Source organism: Caretta caretta, chromosome 8 (genome assembly GCF_965140235.1).
Source record: "Caretta caretta isolate rCarCar2 chromosome 8, rCarCar1.hap1, whole genome shotgun sequence".
NCBI lineage: Eukaryota > Metazoa > Chordata > Testudines > Cheloniidae > Caretta > Caretta caretta.
In genome coordinates, this window is record NC_134213.1 from 52,366,582 (window position 1) to 52,386,387 (window position 19,806).

Genomic DNA, 19,806 nt, shown 5'->3' on the forward strand with positions numbered 1-19,806 from the left:
AGCTCTGTAACTTCCTTTCATATGGCCATTGTTGCATGGGCCAGCAATGTGGAAAGGTCAACCAGACTCAAAGTCAAGTCTGGGCTATGTAGTATATTCCAGGCTAGTAATTTCATGACAAATGGTGGTAAATTCTTGGAAAATTCTGTTGCCTCAAATACAGCTTCATGCACGAAGCTGTGACTGAGGGCATGGAAGACAGATGGGCAGAGTAACCAACTCCTTTTCTCTTCCAAGTTGAACTTTTTGGAGAGAGACTTCATAGACTCATGGCATAACCAAACAAAGAGGAAGAAGTCCCTTCCATTCCAGAAGCAGACAAAAAAAAAAGAGAGGCAAGATTCTACAAACCAGGCCCTCTTTTCATGTCATCAGTCAAAGGCAGAGGAAATCTGCCAACATGTACTCAAGAAGCAGATATTAGTCTAAAGGAGGGAGAGATTATTCCTTTGTTCAGTGCAAAATCCAGCAAATAACAGTTACATGCCATGCCTACTAACAAATGCTACCCAGGTAACGAGCATTGCATACGTAAGGTAATTAACAGGCTTCAGTTGTTACCGTAGTAGTGGAAATTGTCTGTAAGTGGGTAAGTGGATTCTAGAGCTCAGAGGTGATATACAAATTCAAGCTCATCTGCCCAATGTCTCCTAACCTGCACCCACCAAATGAGCATCCATGATAAGATAATAGCTCTGGCACATCTTCCACGGACAAGGGCTATAGTGAGATGGCCATTACAGCCAAAGAAAAACGGCAAGAAATTAAGTCATACTTGACTTCAGGCATGTGAACAAATTCATAAAATGTTTCAGGTAAGGTTCTATATGGAGACTTTGGCTGCCATACTGCCCTCCAGCAGCTACAATAATTACATAGTACACTGGACATGCTTATGTGTTATCCCATGCAGCCCCAGAGTCTTTCTGAGGTTTCACTTTCAAGGCATCCATTGTCCATCCAGATCTTCCTCTCCAAGCTAAGCACAGCCCTAAGACCATTTATCAATATACTAAAAGGCTAGGTGATCATTGTTCTCAGGCTGGAGGCGCTCTCTTGCATGGATGATATTCTAGTAAGACCTGCGTAGCTCTAGGAAGTACATTCAGCCACTGGGAGAATGCTTGGCTATTACAGAAGCGCTCCTTTCTTGTCAATCCAGGAAAGCTTCTTGATTCGAACACAATGGATGAGTCACATAGTAGGACTAACAGTCAGTACTCCATGTCACTGCTGGTATTCCTCTTCAAAGATAAATTTGCAAGTTAAGGGAACCGATCTTCCACGTATGCCAGATGAAGCAAACTTAATAAAATCCCTGATGTAAATTCTATACTCCATAGTTTCAGTCCCTGAAATGATCCCATGGGCCAAGGTATATAGGAGGAAATTAGAGAGTCTAATTTTGAGAAACTGACACAAGAAAAAAAGCTTCAAAGATAGTCCATGTCCTACCAGACACGTCATGGAAGAGACACATCTTTAAATACCAGACAGGATGATTACAGGTGCTAACCTGTTAGTGTCGAAGTTTTGTGTGGCTCATAAATCCATTCAAGATTGTGTCCCTCAGAGAGACTATGTATACATTTCCTTGAATGGCTGACTATAGAGTGTTCAGCATGTCATACCAGACAGTGTAACTCTAGTGTCATACATGAAAATCAGAGAGAGACAGGGAACACAAAACTATTTAGTGAAGCACTCATCTTCAGACTGGCACAGCAAACTTTGTTAATGAAGATTCTAACGCATCAGTGGAGAGCTCACTGTTGTGGGGGACTAAGTAAACAGAATACAAATCCACCAGTGTAAATGGATCGTAAACTGAGAGGTATTTCAGGTTTGATAGATCTCTTTGCAACAAGAAAAAAGCACCAAAGTCAGCCAGTCATTCTCGAGATGGTCAGAAAGCAATGCAGTGGCAGCAAAAAGCATCATCACAGTGTTAATTACACTGTAAATTCAGTAATTACAGGCACTGTATTTATATATAACAAAGATTGGTAAAAGAGTGAGTTGGTCATCTATCCACGTTTTCTCAAAACATTAGAAGCTGCATTAGCATAGTTCAGTGAATAGGGCACCAGTCTGTCAATATGGAGATCTGGGTCTGTTCCTGGCTCTGTCATTGATTCAGAATGACATTGGGTAACCCTTTTGAACCTCTCTGCATATGTAAAAATGATATGATAATGCTTTACACCAGGGGTAGACAAACTTTTTGGCCTGAGAGCCACATCTGGGTATGGAAATTGTATGGCGGGCCATGAATGCTCACAAAATTGGGGGTTGGGGTGCTGGCTCTGTCTGGGTGTGTGGGCTCTGGGGTGGAGCCAGAAATTAAGAGTTCAGGGTGCAGGAGGGGGCTCTAGTCTGGGGCAGGGGGTTGGGGTGCGGGCTCCAACTGGGGGTGCAGGCTCTGGGGTAGAAAGGTGGAACTGAGGGGTTCAGAGGATGGGAGGGGGATCAGGGTTGGGGTGCTGGAGGAGGTCAGGGGTGCAGGCTCCAGGTGGCACTTACCTCAAGCAGCTCCCAGAAGCAGCAGCATGTCCCTCCTCCGGCTCCTACGCGGAGGCACAGCCAGATGGCTCTATGTGCTGCCCCGTCCGCAGGCAGTGCCCCTGCAGTCCCATTGGCCACAGTTGCCAGCCAATGGGAGCTGCAGGGGCAGCCTATGGAGCCCCCTGGCTGCACCACGCATAGGAGCCAGAAGGGGGACATGCTGCTGCCATGGCACATGTGGAGCGGGACAAGACCCGGACCCCGTTCCCCAACAGGAGTTCAAGGGCTGGCTTAAAATGTCTGAAGGGCTGGATTCGGCCCCTGGGCCGTAGTTTGCCCACCCCTGCTTTACACACACACCCTTATATAGCACTTAACTATTATAGAGATTTGAGGATGCAGATTGCTAAATATAGTGTCAATATTATGTTCATCGGATAATGGTGCCTTCAGCAGGCCATAGTGAAAGCAGGATATGTTTTACTTTTTAACCCATGAGTCATCTCTGTAAAGTCCATGTATTGTTTTTCGCACTCATGGATACCCTTTTTCCATCACATGAGGTCTTGCTTATCTTTTTCACTGCTTGCTATAGCCCATTTGATGGATAGGTCCTTGATAAAGAAAATGAAATTTCTTTCCTGTTAATTTCTGTTCTTGGAAAGGACTCCTTCACCAATCCAATGGCATACATTCAGAAAAGAAGATGATATAATTATTATATTATGAAGGTATGTGTTCAGATGTGTAATGTCTTCCTATCAAATTCCAGAAATGAGTGTTCTGGACACACAATCCAAGTTTTGGTCACAAGCCTTTAGAGTAATGGTTAGGAAAGCATCATCATTGCCGGAAAGCTACCTTGACCCAGAAGGAGGATAGCAGCATTGCAGATGGGTGGGAGTGGGGAAAGAAGTGGAATAATCCTGGCAGTGCTCACCCAAAAAAATATTTATTTGTGGGTTTGTATATCACATGTACAATGGTGGAGTGTGGTGGTATAAATATTTTATTGGCATGAGTTTGGATTGTTCTTGCTATTTACAAATGGCAGTGCTACAAGTGAGTTATATAGGTCCTAATGAGTCTTCATACCACTTTGCACTATTATGTATTTTATTCATGCCATGTTTTGCCCCCCAAAAAATCTAATTTTAGAAATGTTACTTTTTATCTTATAGGAGCTAATTTTCATATCTCAGCCTTGATAAGCCAGATTTTGTTAGTATCTTGAGACCAGCTGTACAGAAGAGAGAAAGGAAAAACAGTATTAATACAGTTCTAAAACTTCTAAAAATGATCTTAAAGTATACCCCATATTATCAAACAGTTCTACAGCTTGTCACAAGAATATCAACATATGTGATATGTTGATATTTTTGTGGTAAGTATTTATCATGCACTTTTGACCAACTACTCTGTTCTCTGCCTACTCATTTACCTCACCCAGTACTTATTTTGCTATTTCAACCCTCTGCAAATAACTGTCTTTAACAACAACAAAAAAATTAGCCAATGGTAAATGTTTTTCTTCACATATATCACACTATCCAACTTCCCAACCAAAAAATAGAATTTCCACAAAATTGCCCCCGATCCCAAGTAACTCGGACCTGACACCCAGGATAGATATGATTTAGTCCTGGACCAGTAACAGCTTTTCTAGACATAAAAATATCAAAAATTTAACCTGGTATCTCATGACTCCAAAGGGATATAGATGCAAGAGTTTCATCCTTATGAAAAAGAGGGGTTTCAATCTTCCCAAGCATTTGTTTCTTGATCTGGCAGTTACGTTGTTTAATTTTTAGGTATAAAAAAGATATTTTCAGTAATTTTTAAAGATTTTTATGGTTCATTTGGAGACCTATACAGTTGAACTGAGAATAGCTAAGGCTCTGGCTTTGCAGAGAAAAAAGGGATGTGAAAGTCTCAATATAACTTTTAACTGCAATATTTGTAAAATAGTTTTTTCTGTAATATACATAGCATAAACAGAATACGAAATGATGTGGTATAGTATAAAGGTTTATTTGGTACAATCTGTGTAACTGAGTAATGGGTTTGTCACTTATCAGTAACGCATCCATCACAAACTCATGCAGATAAAAGCCTTTGTAACATTGCTAAGACCCTACCAAATTCATGGTCCATTTTGGTCAATTTCAGAGTCATAGGATTTTTAAAATCGTAAATTTCATGATTTCAGCTGTTTTAAATCTGAAATCTCTCGGTGTTGTAATTGTAGGGGTCCTGACCCAAAAAGGAATTGTGGATGTGTGGGGGGAGTCACAAGGTTATTGTAGGTTTCAGAGTAACAGCCGTGTTAGTCTGTATTCGCAAAAAGAAAAGGAGTACTTGTGGCACCTTAGAGACTAACCAATTTATTTGAGCATGAGCTTTCGTGAGCTACAGCTCACTTCATCAGATGCATACCGTGGAAACTAGGGAGGGTTGCATTACTGCTACCCTTACTTCTGTGTTGCTACTGGCATCAGCAGTGCCTTCAGAGCTGGGCATCTGGAGAGTGGTGGCTTCTGGTCAGGAACCCAGCTCTGAAGGTAGAGCTGCAGCCTGCAGAGCTGGGCCTTCAATCAGCCGCCGCCATTCTTCAGCCACCCAGCTCTGAAGGCAACAACGTAGAAGTAGGGGTGGCATGGTATGGTATTGCCACCCTTACTTCTATACTGCTGTTGGCATGGTGCTGCCTTCAGAGCTGAGCACCCAGCCAACAGCTGCTGCTCTCCAGCTGCCCTGCTTTGAAGGCAGTGCAGAAGTAAAGATGGCAATACTGTGACCCCCCTAAAATAACCTTGCAATACCCTTTTGGGTCAGGACCCCCAGTTTGAGAAATGCTGGTCTCCCAGTGAAATCAGTATAGTATAGGGTAAAAGCACACACAAGACCAGATTTCATGGAGGGAGACCAGATATCATGGTTCATGATATGTTTTTCATGGCTGTGAATTTGGTAGGGCCCTAGACATCCTATATTGTGTGGGTGGGTGAGTGTGAAAATAAATATACACACATATACCAGTATCATGGTGCTGAAAATACTGAGTCTTGTCAAACTGGACAATATATATGTTTATGACTACACAACTTTGTGCCTGTGTTGTTTCCTATTATTCCTTTATGGTGATCCAGAATAGCATTATTTTTTATTTATGTCAGGTTAGTGGAAAGCAGAATTGGCTCTTTATTTCCATATTCTTGTAGTATGTGATGCTGTCATTCTGGCTGAACCCTCTTGCTTAACATGAATACATACTCTGTGTTTTTCAGTTCAAATCTACACCAAGTAAAAATGTGTCCGTGGTAGGATGGATGGTGATGATGGCTGATGACCCAGAACATCCTGATCTCTTCTTGCTGACTGATTCTGAGAAGGGTGAGTAACATCAGGAGAATGGTGATATGCATAAAGATCTTTTTTTTCAGATTCACCTGACTTTATAAACACTTAAAACACTTTTTTAAGCGTGCTCATAATTAATAACAAAAACTTCAGAAGGGATATTAAATCTCAGAGCTTAAGCCAAATATAGGAACTCCATAGGACTGCAGCTCCTAACTCCTACTTTCCTAACTTAGGAGTTTTGCAGCAGCTTTGCCTGATGCATGTTTGTAAATCATGCTTGGATCATGCAGACATTATGTACGTGAAACTGCATTTACCTCTAATAGTTCAACATCCAGTCCACATCATTCACCTAACTAAAACAAAAAGAGGCTATTCAGATACATTATTCCAGTGGTTCTCAACCAGGGGTCCTGGGCCCCCGGGGGACCACGAGATTTCAGAGGGTCCGCCAACCAGGACCAGTGTTAGACTCGCTGGGGCCCAGGGCAGAAAGCCGAAGTCTCACTTCATGGGGCTGGAACCCGGGGCTGAAGATGAAGCCTGAGCAACTTAGCTTCACGGGGCCTCCTGGCAATTGAAGGAGGCATGCGGCCTCAGGCAATTGCCTTGCTTGCTACTCCCTAATGCCAGCCCTGGCTATTATATGCAGAAAACTAGTTGTTGTGGCACAGGTGGGCCATGGAGTTTTTATAGCATGTTGGGGGGCCTCAGAAAGAAAAAGATTAAAAACCCCTGCACTATTCCTCACCAGCACAAGTTTGGTGTTACTAGATCAAGCAGTTTTGGAGATATAATGAGCTAACGAACAACGAGGAAAATATTAAAAATGAAAGCCATCTCATAAACTGGGCTTCTAATAAAAATCCAGCATCAGCCTTAACTATGGAGAGACTATTAACTCTCCATAGGAGTTCAAAATATGCAGAAAGGGCATTAAAAGCTGTTTTGATAACATATTCTAACATATCTGACGTTTTCCAGTGACTTGTTAGGTTTTTTTCTTGTTGACATCTATACAATAGGATTGAAGGATTAATATCTTTGACTCCTTTATAGTATCTCTACAACTGCGGTTAATTTTGAATGAACATTTGAATATGCTGATTTATATGAATATTTGAACATGATTTGTGTAATTGAAAATTAATATCTTCCCCAAGTAAATATGACCTGATAGAATCAAGGAAGTTCATTTTAATCTTTATATGAAAAATATTGCAAATGCATCTCCTGTAAGAGGTGAACCGAAGGACAGCACCACAGTGTATGAATTATACCCCTTGTCAACTTTCCATCAAACCGAACACTTTTATAATATTTTTCCTTAGGCTGTCTGAAGTCAAGTAATCCATGTATAAAATTCAGAACTGAAAAAGTTAGTCTAAAATATGTTGTCACTTTTTGGAAAGCTCACAAGTATTTTCATAGGTAACTTTTCCAGTCTGCACCCCAGGGTGCTCTCCTGCACTTCACTCTGGTTTTCTTGGCAACATTTAAAAAATAAATTATTAAGCAATTTGGAAGGAGGGGCTTTCACAGTTCAGGGCAAGTGCACCCATATTTCCCCCTCCAGGGACCAGCAAGTGCACCACTCTTAGGCTTCCAGCTCCCCAGCCGTCACCTCTCTTGGGCAGAGACATGTCTTTCTTCTTCCTGACTGAGGTGTTTCCAGGCAGCATAGTTCCCTGCCTACACTGAATTCCACAGCAAATCAGACTTCTTCAACAGGCCTGTATTGTCTTCTTCTCAGAAGCTATAAACAGTGTAATTGTGCAGTTAAGTTACCACATAGCTCCTTCTAAGAAAGCACATCTTTTTTTAAGGTAAAAGCAGTATAGAGTACGTATTAAAAACAATAAAAGAATGTGTACACATGTTAATGAGCTTACCAGCAATCACCCCAATACTGTGAAGGGCGCTGGCAGGTGAACAGTTCTTCAGACCTCACCAACAGGTTTTTCTATGGTCACAAGTTTGTAACAGCTGTTAGCTCAGAACAATCACAGTCGTGAAAAGTTTAGTCGCCCCTTTATACAGCCAGTATCTTTGAACTGGGAATAGCTCATTTGTGGACAGTGGGTCTCTTCTCAGTTAGTAGCTTCAAAAGGCTGCATAATCAGAGGAGTTACCTTTGCCTAGAGTTACCTTTACTTGTCCCTAGAGGTTTCTTGGGAAACCCACTTAACTTTAAAAGTTCATTGTTTCAAATAGTCCTTTGAAGCTCATAATGCCTCTCCAGTTTACATTAGTCATGTCTCCCCCCTAGAAATGTTAAAAACAATCTCACGGTAATACATAAACATTTGCATTTTTAATGTAATGGACACCTAAGATACTTAAACTTAATTCAGTAAGGTTTGTCCAGGAAATTGCCCCGTCTGTCACAGGTACCATGGACAAAAAGTACTTTGGTCACAACGTTCTAAATAATTTTGTGGTATCAGGGAAGGGAGGGGTCTTGGGGGGATTTGTTTTTGTTTTCTTTTGTTTTTTATTGACACTGATCTTAATAATTGGTTTGGAGGCTATGAACTTCTGTCCGAATATAGCACATCTGTTGTATGAAGTCAAATGATGTTGTTTAAATTGCAACCACACCACCCAAGGTCTAAAGTTATATTAATAGAATTCTGTCTTTTCACTGTTCGATAATGTTTTATTTTTTGTTTTATTTATTTATTTCATGTATTTGTTTGAACTTCGGTAGAATTGAAGTACAGTACTGCACTGTATTTGTTCGTGTCTGATTTTTTTTAATCAATTTTTTTTCCTGCCTCTGTCATTTTAGGAAATTCATACAAGTTTCAAGCTGGTAACAGAATGAATGCAATGCTGTGGTTCAAACATCTGAGCGCTGCCTGTCAAAGCAACAGACAACAGGTGAGAACTATACTGTGAAAAGGAACTGAGAACCGCTGATTGGAACTTGGCATTGGTAACTAGCTCTGAAAGAAAACTGAGTACTAGTTGGTCAGTTTTTATGCAAAACAAGGTACTCCTACCAATACACACGACTTGGAGGTAACATAAAGATTGTGTTCACAAACAAAGATTTAAGCCTTTATAAGGATCAAATGAAGCAACTGAGCAATTTGGAGGGCTAAGGGATATCTTAATACTTCTAACACATTGACAGGGTTTTATGCATAATATACCCTTGCATATCTTTATTTTTTTTAAAGCTACATACTAGACTATTATAAAATAATAATCCAAAACACTTTACTGGTAGTATCACTATTGTAAGCTGTAGTAGTGTTTAGAATCAGTACTGCAAGATTCTGTGTAGTGTCATTTAGGGCTGTCGATTTTCACAGTTAACTCACGCAGTTTAACTCAAAAAAATTAATCGTGATTAAAAAAATTAATCGCAAATAATCACAATTTTAATCGCACTGTTAAACAATAGAAACCAATTGAAATGTATTAACTATTTTGGATGTTTTTCTAAATTTTCATATATATTGTATTCTGTGTTGTAATTGAAATCAAAGTGTGTGTATATTTTTTTATTACAAATATTTGCACTGTAAAAATTATAAACAAAAATAGTATTTTTCAATGCACCTCATACAAGTACTGTAGTGCAATCTCTTTGTTGTGAAAGTGCAACTTACAAATGTAGATTTTTTTTTGTTATATAATTGCACTCAAAAACAAAACAGTGTAAAACTTCAGAGCCCACAAGTCTACTCAGTCCTACTTCTTGTTCAGCCAATCACTAAGATAAACAAGTTTGTTTACATTTACAGGAGATAATCCTGCCCTCCTCTTATTTACAGTGTCACCAGAAAGTGAGAACAGGCATTTGTATGGCACTTTTGTAGCCAGCATTGAAAGGTATTTGCATCCCAGATATGCTAAACATTCGTATGCCCCTTCCTTCTTCGGCCACCATTCCAGAGGAAATGCTTCCATGCTGATGACGCCTCTTAAAAAAATGTGTTAGTTAAATTTGTGACTGAACTCCTTGGGGGAGAATTGTATGCCCCTGCTCTGTTTTACGTGCATTCTACCATATATTTCATGTAATAGCAGTCTCAAATGATGACCCAGCACATGTTCATTTTAAGAACACTTTCACTGCAGATTTGCCAAAACGCAAAGAAGGCACCAATGTGAGATTTCTAAAGATAGCTACAGCACTCGACATAAGGTTTAAGAATCTGAAGTGCCTTCCAAAATCTGAGAGACAAGGAGTATGCTTTCAGAAGTCTTTACAGAGCAACACTCCAATGCGGAAACCACAGAACCCAAACCACCAAAAAAGAAAATCAACCTTCTGCTGGTGGCATCTGACTCAGATAATGAAAATGAACATGCATCGGTCCGTGCCACTTTGAATTGTTATTGAGCAGAACCAGTCATCAGCATGGACGCATGCCCCCTGGAATGACGATTGAAGCATGAAGGGACATATGAATCTTGAGCACAACTGGCACGTAAATACCTTGCGACGCTAGCTACAACAGTGTCATGAGAACACCTGTGCTCGCTTTCAGGAGACGTAAAAAAGAAGCGGGCAGCATTATCTCCTGCAAATATAAATAGACTTGTTTGTCTGAGCGATTGGCTGAACAAGAAGTAGAACTGAGTGGACTTGCAGTCTCTAAAATTTTACATTATTTTATTTTGAATGTAGGGGTTTTTTACACAATTTTACATTTGTAAGTTCAACTTTCATGATAAAGAGGTTGCACTACAGTACTTGTATAAGGTGAATTGAAAAAATACGATTTCTTCTTTTCAGTGCAAATACTTATCAAAAATAAATATAAAGTGAGTGCTGTCCACTTAGTATTCTGTGTTTTAATTGAGACCAATATATTTGAAAATGTAGAAAACATCCAAAAATATTTAAATAAATGGTATTCTATTATTATTTAACAGTGCGATTAATCACCCAGTTAATTTTTTTAATCAGTTGACAGCCCTGCTGTCATTTTGTTAGGTATTGGCTACACAACATAACATTTAATCAAATTTTGTGTTGCTTACTTATATTTCTACAAAGCATAAAGAAGCACCTGAGTCTGAGCTTGGGTGGCTAGCCCATGCCTCTGCCAGTGCCACTATTTTTAGTGTGGTAGCTCAAATTGAGCTAGCACAAGTCTGCCTACCTAAGCTGGGGGGCACACTGATGAAAACTTAGCTTAAAGCCATAAGCTACATATAATGCACTGATGTCTGTTAGACACTCTTATTCAGTGTTTCTGGTGCCTGGGAAAAGGTCACAACACCGACAGGTGTTCAGTCTACTGTGTCTTGTCTAGTCACCATACAAATATCAGGATGGCCACCTCAAACACTTACTTAGGAAATAGGCTTTTCAGGCCCAGTAAACCAAGTGCAGTATTAAAGTTTGGCATTGTCAGTGGTGGGAGGCCTGTTCTAACTTTTTGCTGTGTAAACACACTCATTTTGAGGGGTCAGTAATGGAAGAGGGTGAATTTGAGATGGCTAGTGACCTTGAAACAACACCTCGAATCTCACCTTTTCCAGATGAATCTATGAGCTCTTTGTGAACTGATTTCCTTTCCTGGAGTTATTGTGACCCCTTGCAGAGAGCTTAAACGTAGGACTTAGTCTCGTCCCAAGAAAGCTCCCAGGGTCTTCATTATTCTGTAGACCAACTACCTCAGATTTGTGGAGATCCCTTTTAAGCAAGGGTACCATGGAACTGACACACAATCTTTGGTTATTCCCAGATTCATTCTTCCGACTCTAAAATAGACAAACTATACCTCTATATCAAGTCACTGAAAAAGGTTTTGAATATTTTTACTTGTCTGACCCTGGGCTCTCAGATTGACACTCCAGATTGATGTGAGATCTCACTATGCTGAAGCTTCTAGATGCAGATCTCTTGGGGAATAAGATTTATTCCTCAGCCACAGTGCAGATGAGGAATGTCAGCTCTCTAAAAGTGCTGGCAAAATATGACTTCCTCACATAAAAAAGCTGATTGTTCTAGATCTGCTCCTGGAGTATGCTAGCATTTCCTCTTCCTTTATAGGAGCAGTGTCGTCAGCACTTCCCATTTTCTAGCCATTAAAGAATGATGAAGAACACTGCAATCTAGTGTCTGCCTTCTCTGTATATGTGTTTCCTATAGTTGTAGTTACTCTAGTGCTGCTTAACAGGTTGTATTTACTTCTTTTTTGTAGAGGGGAGAGGTAAACTGAACATTTTTTAAACTTGCAAAGGGTGGGTTCTGAAAAGATGAAACATGAAAAGCCAATTCTCAAAATAAAAATCAGCTGTTACTCGTGTTTTTGTTTTAGGTTCCTGCCAACTTGATGTCTTTTGAGTGAAAAGCTAATTCAAAACATGAAAGAGAACAATTTGATGAACTGTTTGTCTCATAATTTGAGCATGATGTCCTGAAGAAAGCATGCCAGCTATAAATTTATTTCTGTGCCAGAACAGAACCTAAAGGCTCAATCTCTAAACGCTGGAGTACTGAACAACAAAGCACTAACAGTTTGGGGAATGGATTTCCCTCAGTGAAAAATGGAGTTGCAACATGAACTGCTATGGACCATGCTTCTTAATATTTTCTGAACTGACCTGTGGAAACCACTGCCTTAAAGAGTGAAAGGAAAACCAACATGAAACACCAAATAGTGTGTGTGAAACTTATGGCGGTGCTGTGCTTGGGTTAAATAGGTTGTAGCTAATTTGCATTTCTTTTAACTTTATACTAATTTTTGGGGGGAAAACCACCTTTTTAGGTATTCTTTAAAAAGGGTATAACCATATTTCTTAAGGGTTGCATCAACAGCTGGGTTTAGACTGGGGATATAGCGGTACTTACACATTCTAGGGCTGTTGTTTAGATATACTAGCAGCCTTCAATTGGGTCTTCTCTCAGGCTCACTTGATCTGGAGCATCATTAATTCTGTCAGACCTAGAGTATGAGACCTGTAACAAATGCAGTGGTTTTTGTTTGTTTGGGTTTTTTTGCTTGGGTTTTTTTAAGTACTAAACTTGGTAACCTTAGTACTGTATAGGAACCTTACTTCCTGCCAGTGGCACAAAGGCTGAGTGTTTGTACAGAACACTTTTTCTTCTAAGCAGGATCATGATACATGCTTGTCTTATTCCTGGTTGAATAATAGTCTGTTTTGTTTTTTTTAAGTGGGAGCTGTGAGGTGTCATCAGGTCAGAACTGAGTGTTTCCTTTCCATTGTGTTTCTACACTGGTTACTTTCCTCCATGTGATGGTTCCACTACACAACAGACACTGGATATAGCTCACAGAGGTGTTTTTCTCTGGAGGGATATTCCCCTAGTTACAGTTAAAGGTAGGGAATAGCAGAAGACCCTCTCTCAGGGTAAGATGCTTCATAGTATCAGTTTTATAAGACTTCTTTTTTACAGTGTTTGAGACACAATGTCAGAATTTCCATATTTTCATTTTGAAATAATTGGTTGTAATTATCTGTATAATTCAAGATTTAGGAGCTTGAACTATATTTGCAATTCCTAGAGAAGTTTAATCTAGGAAAGAAAAATAGGGTGGACTTGATAATCAAAACCTTTTCCCTCTATATGAGTAATTCTTTGTCACTAAATGTACTTACTCAAAAAATTTAAAATCCCAAACAGGAGGACAAATTTGCTGTGTTCTATGCATTAGATTTTCATTCATGCCTTATTTTGGGTTCTTTTAAGTTACCTAATTGTAGTCTCTTTACACAAAGCCCTATTTAACATTCAGAACATTGATCTTTATAAATATGGAAGAAATTCCAATAGTGTCCAGGAAAACTTCTTGAAAAAATGGTAGATATTCCACTGACATTATAATTCAAAAGCAGTAAATAAGCTTACAGTTGCACCCCTAGACTTTCTAAAACTATCCAGTAGTCTCAGGTAATGAGTTCTCTTGATAATTTTTTTTAAAAAAAGAAAAAGAAAAAAAAGTTTCCAGAGGTGGTAATTTGTTTGGTAATGTACACTTCATTTACTAAATCAGGGTAAGGGGATAGAATTTCACACGTTAAAGTTCCAAGAATCAATATCACATTTTCTTAACAGAAATAGTTAGTTTGTGACTGATGAGGCAGAGGAGGAAGATTGCTGTTCCTATTGAGAGAACAAACTAGCATAAAGAGAGATCCATTCCGGGGGAAAGAGAGAAGTAGAAAGTTGGGGCATTTTCAAATGTTACTCTGTGAAATCTGTTTTTAGTATAAAGAGGATATAGTAGATGCACACTTCTGCGTCGCACTTACAGCAAAGCTAGAAGTAAGTTTTGATTTGGTGTCCCTTTGTATATCTTTTTCTGTGGAGAGTGAATAATCAGTTCTGATCCTGAAGTAGTATATCCTGAAAGGAGGTTGCTCATGACGAATCACTTTTCAGTTCACACATCACTTAACCCATGTTGGGTGTCTAGCAGAGACAACATCTTCATAGCCAACAGTATTACTGTAATAGACTTTGCACAGCTTTAGTTTTTGTTTTGCATTTTTAAAATTACTTAGTGTGTGTTTCTTCTCAAAAGTGTTTTTAACAAAATGTATGTACTTTTTTTAAGCATTGTGTATGGTAACCCTGTGGATTTTGAATTTTTTTAATAAGCTAATTTAGATGCAGGTTAACTATATCTATTCTTACGTTAGTGAGAGGAAACATGAAACTGGGAGCCACAGCCTGACATCACACAGCTTTGCTAAAGACCGAGTCGGGGCAGAAGATGTTGTTTTTGTTCTTTGCATTTATCCAGCTGTCTTTTCTTCTGTTTTTATGGTACATAGAGTAAGATGGGCAAAGCAGTGCTGAGCCCTTCTCAACAGTCATCATTAGATGAACCATTGCCTGTAGCTGTGCTCTGCCTATTTAGACATCATATATCATTTTTCTAGACTCAAATATCTCATTTTTCATGTGAGATCTGTTGAAAAAAGAAGCATCCTAAAATGTTTAGCAAGAGTAATAAGAGAAACTGATTAATGAAAACATTTTTAGATAGTTAGTACCAGAAGTTCAATATCTAGTTCTGTTTTATCCCGTATTAATTCCAGTAATCCTTCAGATTGTCACATAAATACTAAGACTTTACATCTTTTGAATTGGAAGATTATTGGGGAAAAGTTTTTTTTTTCCTCTTCTGAGAGGAAACCTGTCACAGAAAGCTTAAATAGAATGACAACTCAAATCACCTATGAAGAGCACAGTAATCCACCTCTTTGTAAAAAATAGTAGTTAAACAAAATATTTAAAGTAGTACTGGGAAAACAGTACAGCAGCCAGATATAGACAGGTAAGGATGCACTGTCCATAATGTCAGCCAGTTGATTGTGTTTGTCTTTGGTTTATCTTGCAATGTTTTTTTTTCATTTTTACTTTCAGTAACCGTTGAAATTTTGCAGCTAACATTCATAACTTTATTTTGTTGTATTTATATCTTTAGTTGAAAGTGGTCTCTTGAGATGTCTTGTAGAACAAAAGATCCGTTATTACAGGAATGTGGACAAAAATAGTTAAGAGTAGATCTTCCTGGCTGGATTATATGTAAATGTTGATCATCTGCTGACTGGTATCTACAAAGCCACTTTTTTCACAGTTCAGCTTCCTACAAGATTTTCAGTTTAAACACCAACAGAGAGTCGACCCAGTTTAGAGAATTAGTTGTGGTGATATTAAATGTAGTGCACTTCTAATACATCTCTGGCTAGCGTAAATTGAAGTACTAAATGCTAACGTAATGTTAGCTTTCTAACTTAATGCTGTTTCTTCATAACTTCAGCCCCATTTAATCATATGCCTTCCATTTCAGTGTTCTTAAAGAGCTAATATTAGTCACAATTGATTTTACAAAATGGGATCCATACAGTTTGAGTTAATCTAGGCATCTGCTTCATTTTACAAACCATTTCTTGTGGAAAATGCCATTGAAACATTGCCCAAGTTACTCTGATTCAATGTGCATTTGAGTTAAGTATGTGCCACATGTTTTTAATACCCAACTTTTAACCTCTCCTACAATGAACTTTTTAAAGATTCTAAAAAGCAGATACCACTCCTGTAAGATCTGAAAAGGAAAAAGCTCGCTATGCTGAAAATCTTCAGGGCGATATTCACTTCCTCAATTCTGCACTCTCTCATGTGGTCCTTTTGGGGAATTGACTATTTGTTAACTTTCCCTCTCAGAACTCAGATGTGTTATAAAAGAATTTGCAGCAATGTTATTGCTGCTAGCAGTATATTTACTACTGAAAATGAAAACATATAAGCAACAAACTATCAAGGAAACACAAAAGAATACAACACAGTTACATCAGCTTATTTTTGTTGCTTGACGTTAACGAAGTAGTTTAATGCTAGTTTCCTTGCCACATTTTAAGTGCACTTATTTGCAATTAAATTTTTAGAAGAACGTAATGTTCCGCTGTTAATGAGAAACATAACAAGGTTGTCAACTGGAAGATGCTTTCCCTTCCAACAGAAATAAATGTAGCTTTGTGCTGCTTAAGGCACTGTAGGCGGTTGGGTCCCTTTTGATAAAAGGAAAATTGAGTGGTGGTGTTTTTCTGGCTCCTGCAGTGGCATTTTTCTTCATTCTCCTCCTCTGGTATTTTCATTCACAAGCAGTAGTAGTCCTAATCTTTTCACAGCCATCTTAGTACACTGCCTGCTCTAAGCTTCAGAACACTAGAATTGGTACTAAATCACACCAATGAGTTGTTTTATTCTTGCTACGAGGTCAACTTTTAAAAGCGTTGTTATTTAAATACCGACCCTTTCTTTTTTTCCTTTTCCTTTCCCTAAAAATGGCTTGTGTCTAAAGTAAACAGATTTGGTGTTTGGGAGAGTTGTAATTGAAGGAATCTGTATAAATGAATGCTGAACTTCTTCAATGGGTACAACTGAACTTCTTTCTGGTCATCATCCAAACTTTTGTGGGGAGGCAGACGCTTGGATCTGAGAGAGACTGGTCGTGCCTTATTGTCAGTTTGAAGTCCAGTTCTGTTGTTCTAGAGCTGAAAATACAATAGCAACCACTGGACCAAATTACTTTCCCTGATTTATGTAGTGTGTACCCTCTTTCCCACCATTTTTACTTTTCTAACAGAAGGAATTAGTCAATTTTGGTCTGTCTAAGATAGATACAATTTAAATTACTAAGCTGTTTTTCTAAGTTTCGTAATTTTTTTTTTTTTTTGCAGAAGCAGCCATTGTCTGCAGCTTTTATCAGAACTATCTAAACCATCTTGTAACAATTTTTCTTTAAAATATGAAAAATTTGGAATGTCAAGCATAACTGAAAAAAGCAACAAGAATAAATAAGGGTCAGGGGGCATTCCGAGTAATTTCTAGGGTTTGTGAACTTTAGTTCCCCTAGCTAAAAATGAGGATTCTCTCTTCCTTTTTATTCTTTTGAAACACTATACTGTACAAATGTGAAAGGACTATACCTAGCAACCTTTTTGTTAATTTAGAATAAATATCAAGGAGAAACTTTAAAAAAACAAAAAAACAGACCAACAGTATATTGTGTCTTTTCTTGACACACTTTAAACTCATTTGTACAGGGGTGGTTCTATTTCTGGTGTCATACCATCTAGTGAAAACATTCATTACAATAAATGTATATGATTAACTACGTTTCCCTACAAGAGATTTGTGAGCTTTGAAACATTAAGCTTTGAAACACATAGCTTTGGAGGGAGAAATTAATTAATAAACTTTCACAGGTTGAGTTTTTTAAAGCAAGGAAAACCACATACAATAGAATATTCATTTTCCTCTAAGACATTATGGTAGAAAACAGAGCATTTCTACACTGCAGTGTTTTTAACTTCAGATGTTTGAAAGGAAAAGCATAACCTAGCACAGACATGATCAACCTTAAAGGGTTCTTCAGTTACAGTTGAAAGGATTAGCCCAAGGTGAAGAAAGCAGAGTTTTGAGTCTAGCCATGCATGTTCCAGAACAGAGTTGAGCAGGATTTTTCTCAAGGACTATTACTATAAAAAAGTACCACAATAAGATGGAGGCGTCTGCAGATCAGGCCATGATTGAGAAAAAGCTCCAGCAATTAGCAAACAGCCAGGAGCAACATAAACATTCAGTTTCTTCTGTACACTTGATTAATATCAAATTTACCTGAAAGGATTGAGGCCTCCAATTCCTCAGCAAAGCTCTTGCCATTCCAGATCTGCTCTGAAATATGGTCCAAAAGGAGTAAAAGTTGACCAGTTAAATAGGGAAAGAAAGGCTCTTTAGGGTTCACCTGTTTACAGAGCCTTTGACTCCTTGGAGACAGATAAATACACCAATTCAAGCCCTATTGTAGTAGTGCAGAGACTGGGGAAATCATACAACCTATAATAATCCAGGGAAGAAAAACAAAGATTGTTTATATGGTAAACACAAGCCATTTTTAATGTTATTCTTCCATGTTGATTTGAGATGCTATAGTGATAGTAATTGCACTATGACCTCTGAGTGACGTGCAGTTAGGCTGTCCTCTAGCCTTTTTTCTTCTATTATTTTTTTAAATACTTTAGTGTGGGCGTGTGTGAAATTGTGTGTTTGCATAAGCTAGTTTAAAATGACTTTAAGTACGGATTTCAGAAATCTTTCCTACTGAAATAAATGATTTAAAATGTGGATTTGTGTGAGCTATTAGTTTATTTTTCATAATCATATTGATGCTGCAACCACTCTCGAGCACAGCATTTGGTTCTTTCTGAATACGTTGATGCCTGGGATCAGCTGGAATTTATTTATTATAAGCTCTTTTTAATGGACCTTTGAAGAACAGCATGAAAATATTGTACCACTGCAAATAAACACGAAAAAGAAATCAGTAAACATTTTATTAATTTTTACAGCTCCTTCTATTAGCTGCCAGTGAGCAGATGCTTTCCCACCATGGTATTTCCATACATGTGGTGTCTGTTTTTATCAGATTTTCCTCTTAATTTCTCCATCTTCCTATGCTCCTTTGCCTTTACATTTTTCCTTTAAAGATGTGATAAATGAAATCCATTGCAAACACAGCCATTAGTTAGCATGCTTTATTCCTATTACTTTAATAAGAAACTGCAAAAAAGGTAAAAACGGAGCATGTGGAGAGAATGTTGGTAATGTACAAAGTACTTTTGTATTAGCCCTTGGCATGGCATGTCAACGTTCTGTGCCTTGTCACTGTGTGTTACATCGCATTGGAACAGGACCTATGCAGCTCTTGGTGTGAAATGATGTGGATTATTGCTTGCCAGGTTATGAACCTGTTTCCTTGATGGAACTATTTGCTTCTAATACGGATGCATTAAAAAATAAAAAGGGCAGAGCAGACTTTATTCTTAATTATTTCCAAATTATGGAACTTTTAAGACTGTTGTAAGTGTTCAATACTGTGAAAAATTATCAAGACACAGCCCCTCAGACACAGCATCCAGAGCTTTGGAGGCTCCACAAGACATCATACAGGAACAGGAGGGCAATGCCAAGGAAGAAGTGACACTGAGGACCATATCCTCCTGCTCCCCGTATAAAGCCATCATGCCTTCCCCATCAACTCTGGCAGACGCCTTTTGTCTCTTCCAGGAGTTGGCAAAGAGAGATTGAGACATTCTTCAAATACCACTGGAAGAACTCAAGGACACACCATCAACTCCTTGATATCCTCTATTCTTCCTCCTCAAAAATCGCCCTCCTTATTAATGAAGCCATCTTAGATCCGGCAAGAACTGTATTGCAAACCCCAGCATCGGTAGCACCTTACCTGCAAGTGGGCAGACAAAAAATACTATGTCCCCACCAAGGACTCTGAGTTTCTCTTCTCCCAGCCACCACCCAATTCTATTGTGGTGGGTGCTGTCAACTCCTGTGGCCGACAACACTAATTGAGGGCCACTCCCTATGATAGGGATGGGAAGCACCTGAACCTTTTCGGAAGGAAGGCGTACTGCTCA

General features: G+C 38.7%; 1 protein-coding gene across 8 annotated transcripts in view; it reads left to right on the forward strand.

Moving 5' to 3' along the window:
* RALGPS2 (Ral GEF with PH domain and SH3 binding motif 2) overlaps window positions 1-18,496 on the forward strand; it is a 277,132-nt gene extending 258,636 nt beyond the window's left edge. For 7 of the 8 annotated variants that reach the window (XM_048860736.2, XM_048860731.2, XM_048860737.2 and 4 more), the window contains 3 exons: window positions 5,793-5,898; window positions 8,660-8,751; window positions 12,156-18,496. In XM_048860736.2, coding sequence (XP_048716693.1) covers window positions 5,793-5,898; window positions 8,660-8,751; window positions 12,156-12,185 — 228 coding nt within the window. In that variant the 3' untranslated portion in view covers window positions 12,186-18,496. Of the gene's footprint in view, window positions 1-5,792; window positions 5,899-8,659; window positions 8,752-12,155 lie in introns of those variants that run through there. The other variant, XR_007358002.2, reaches the window with a different exon arrangement.
* Window positions 18,497-19,806: the final 1,310 nt, after the last annotated feature.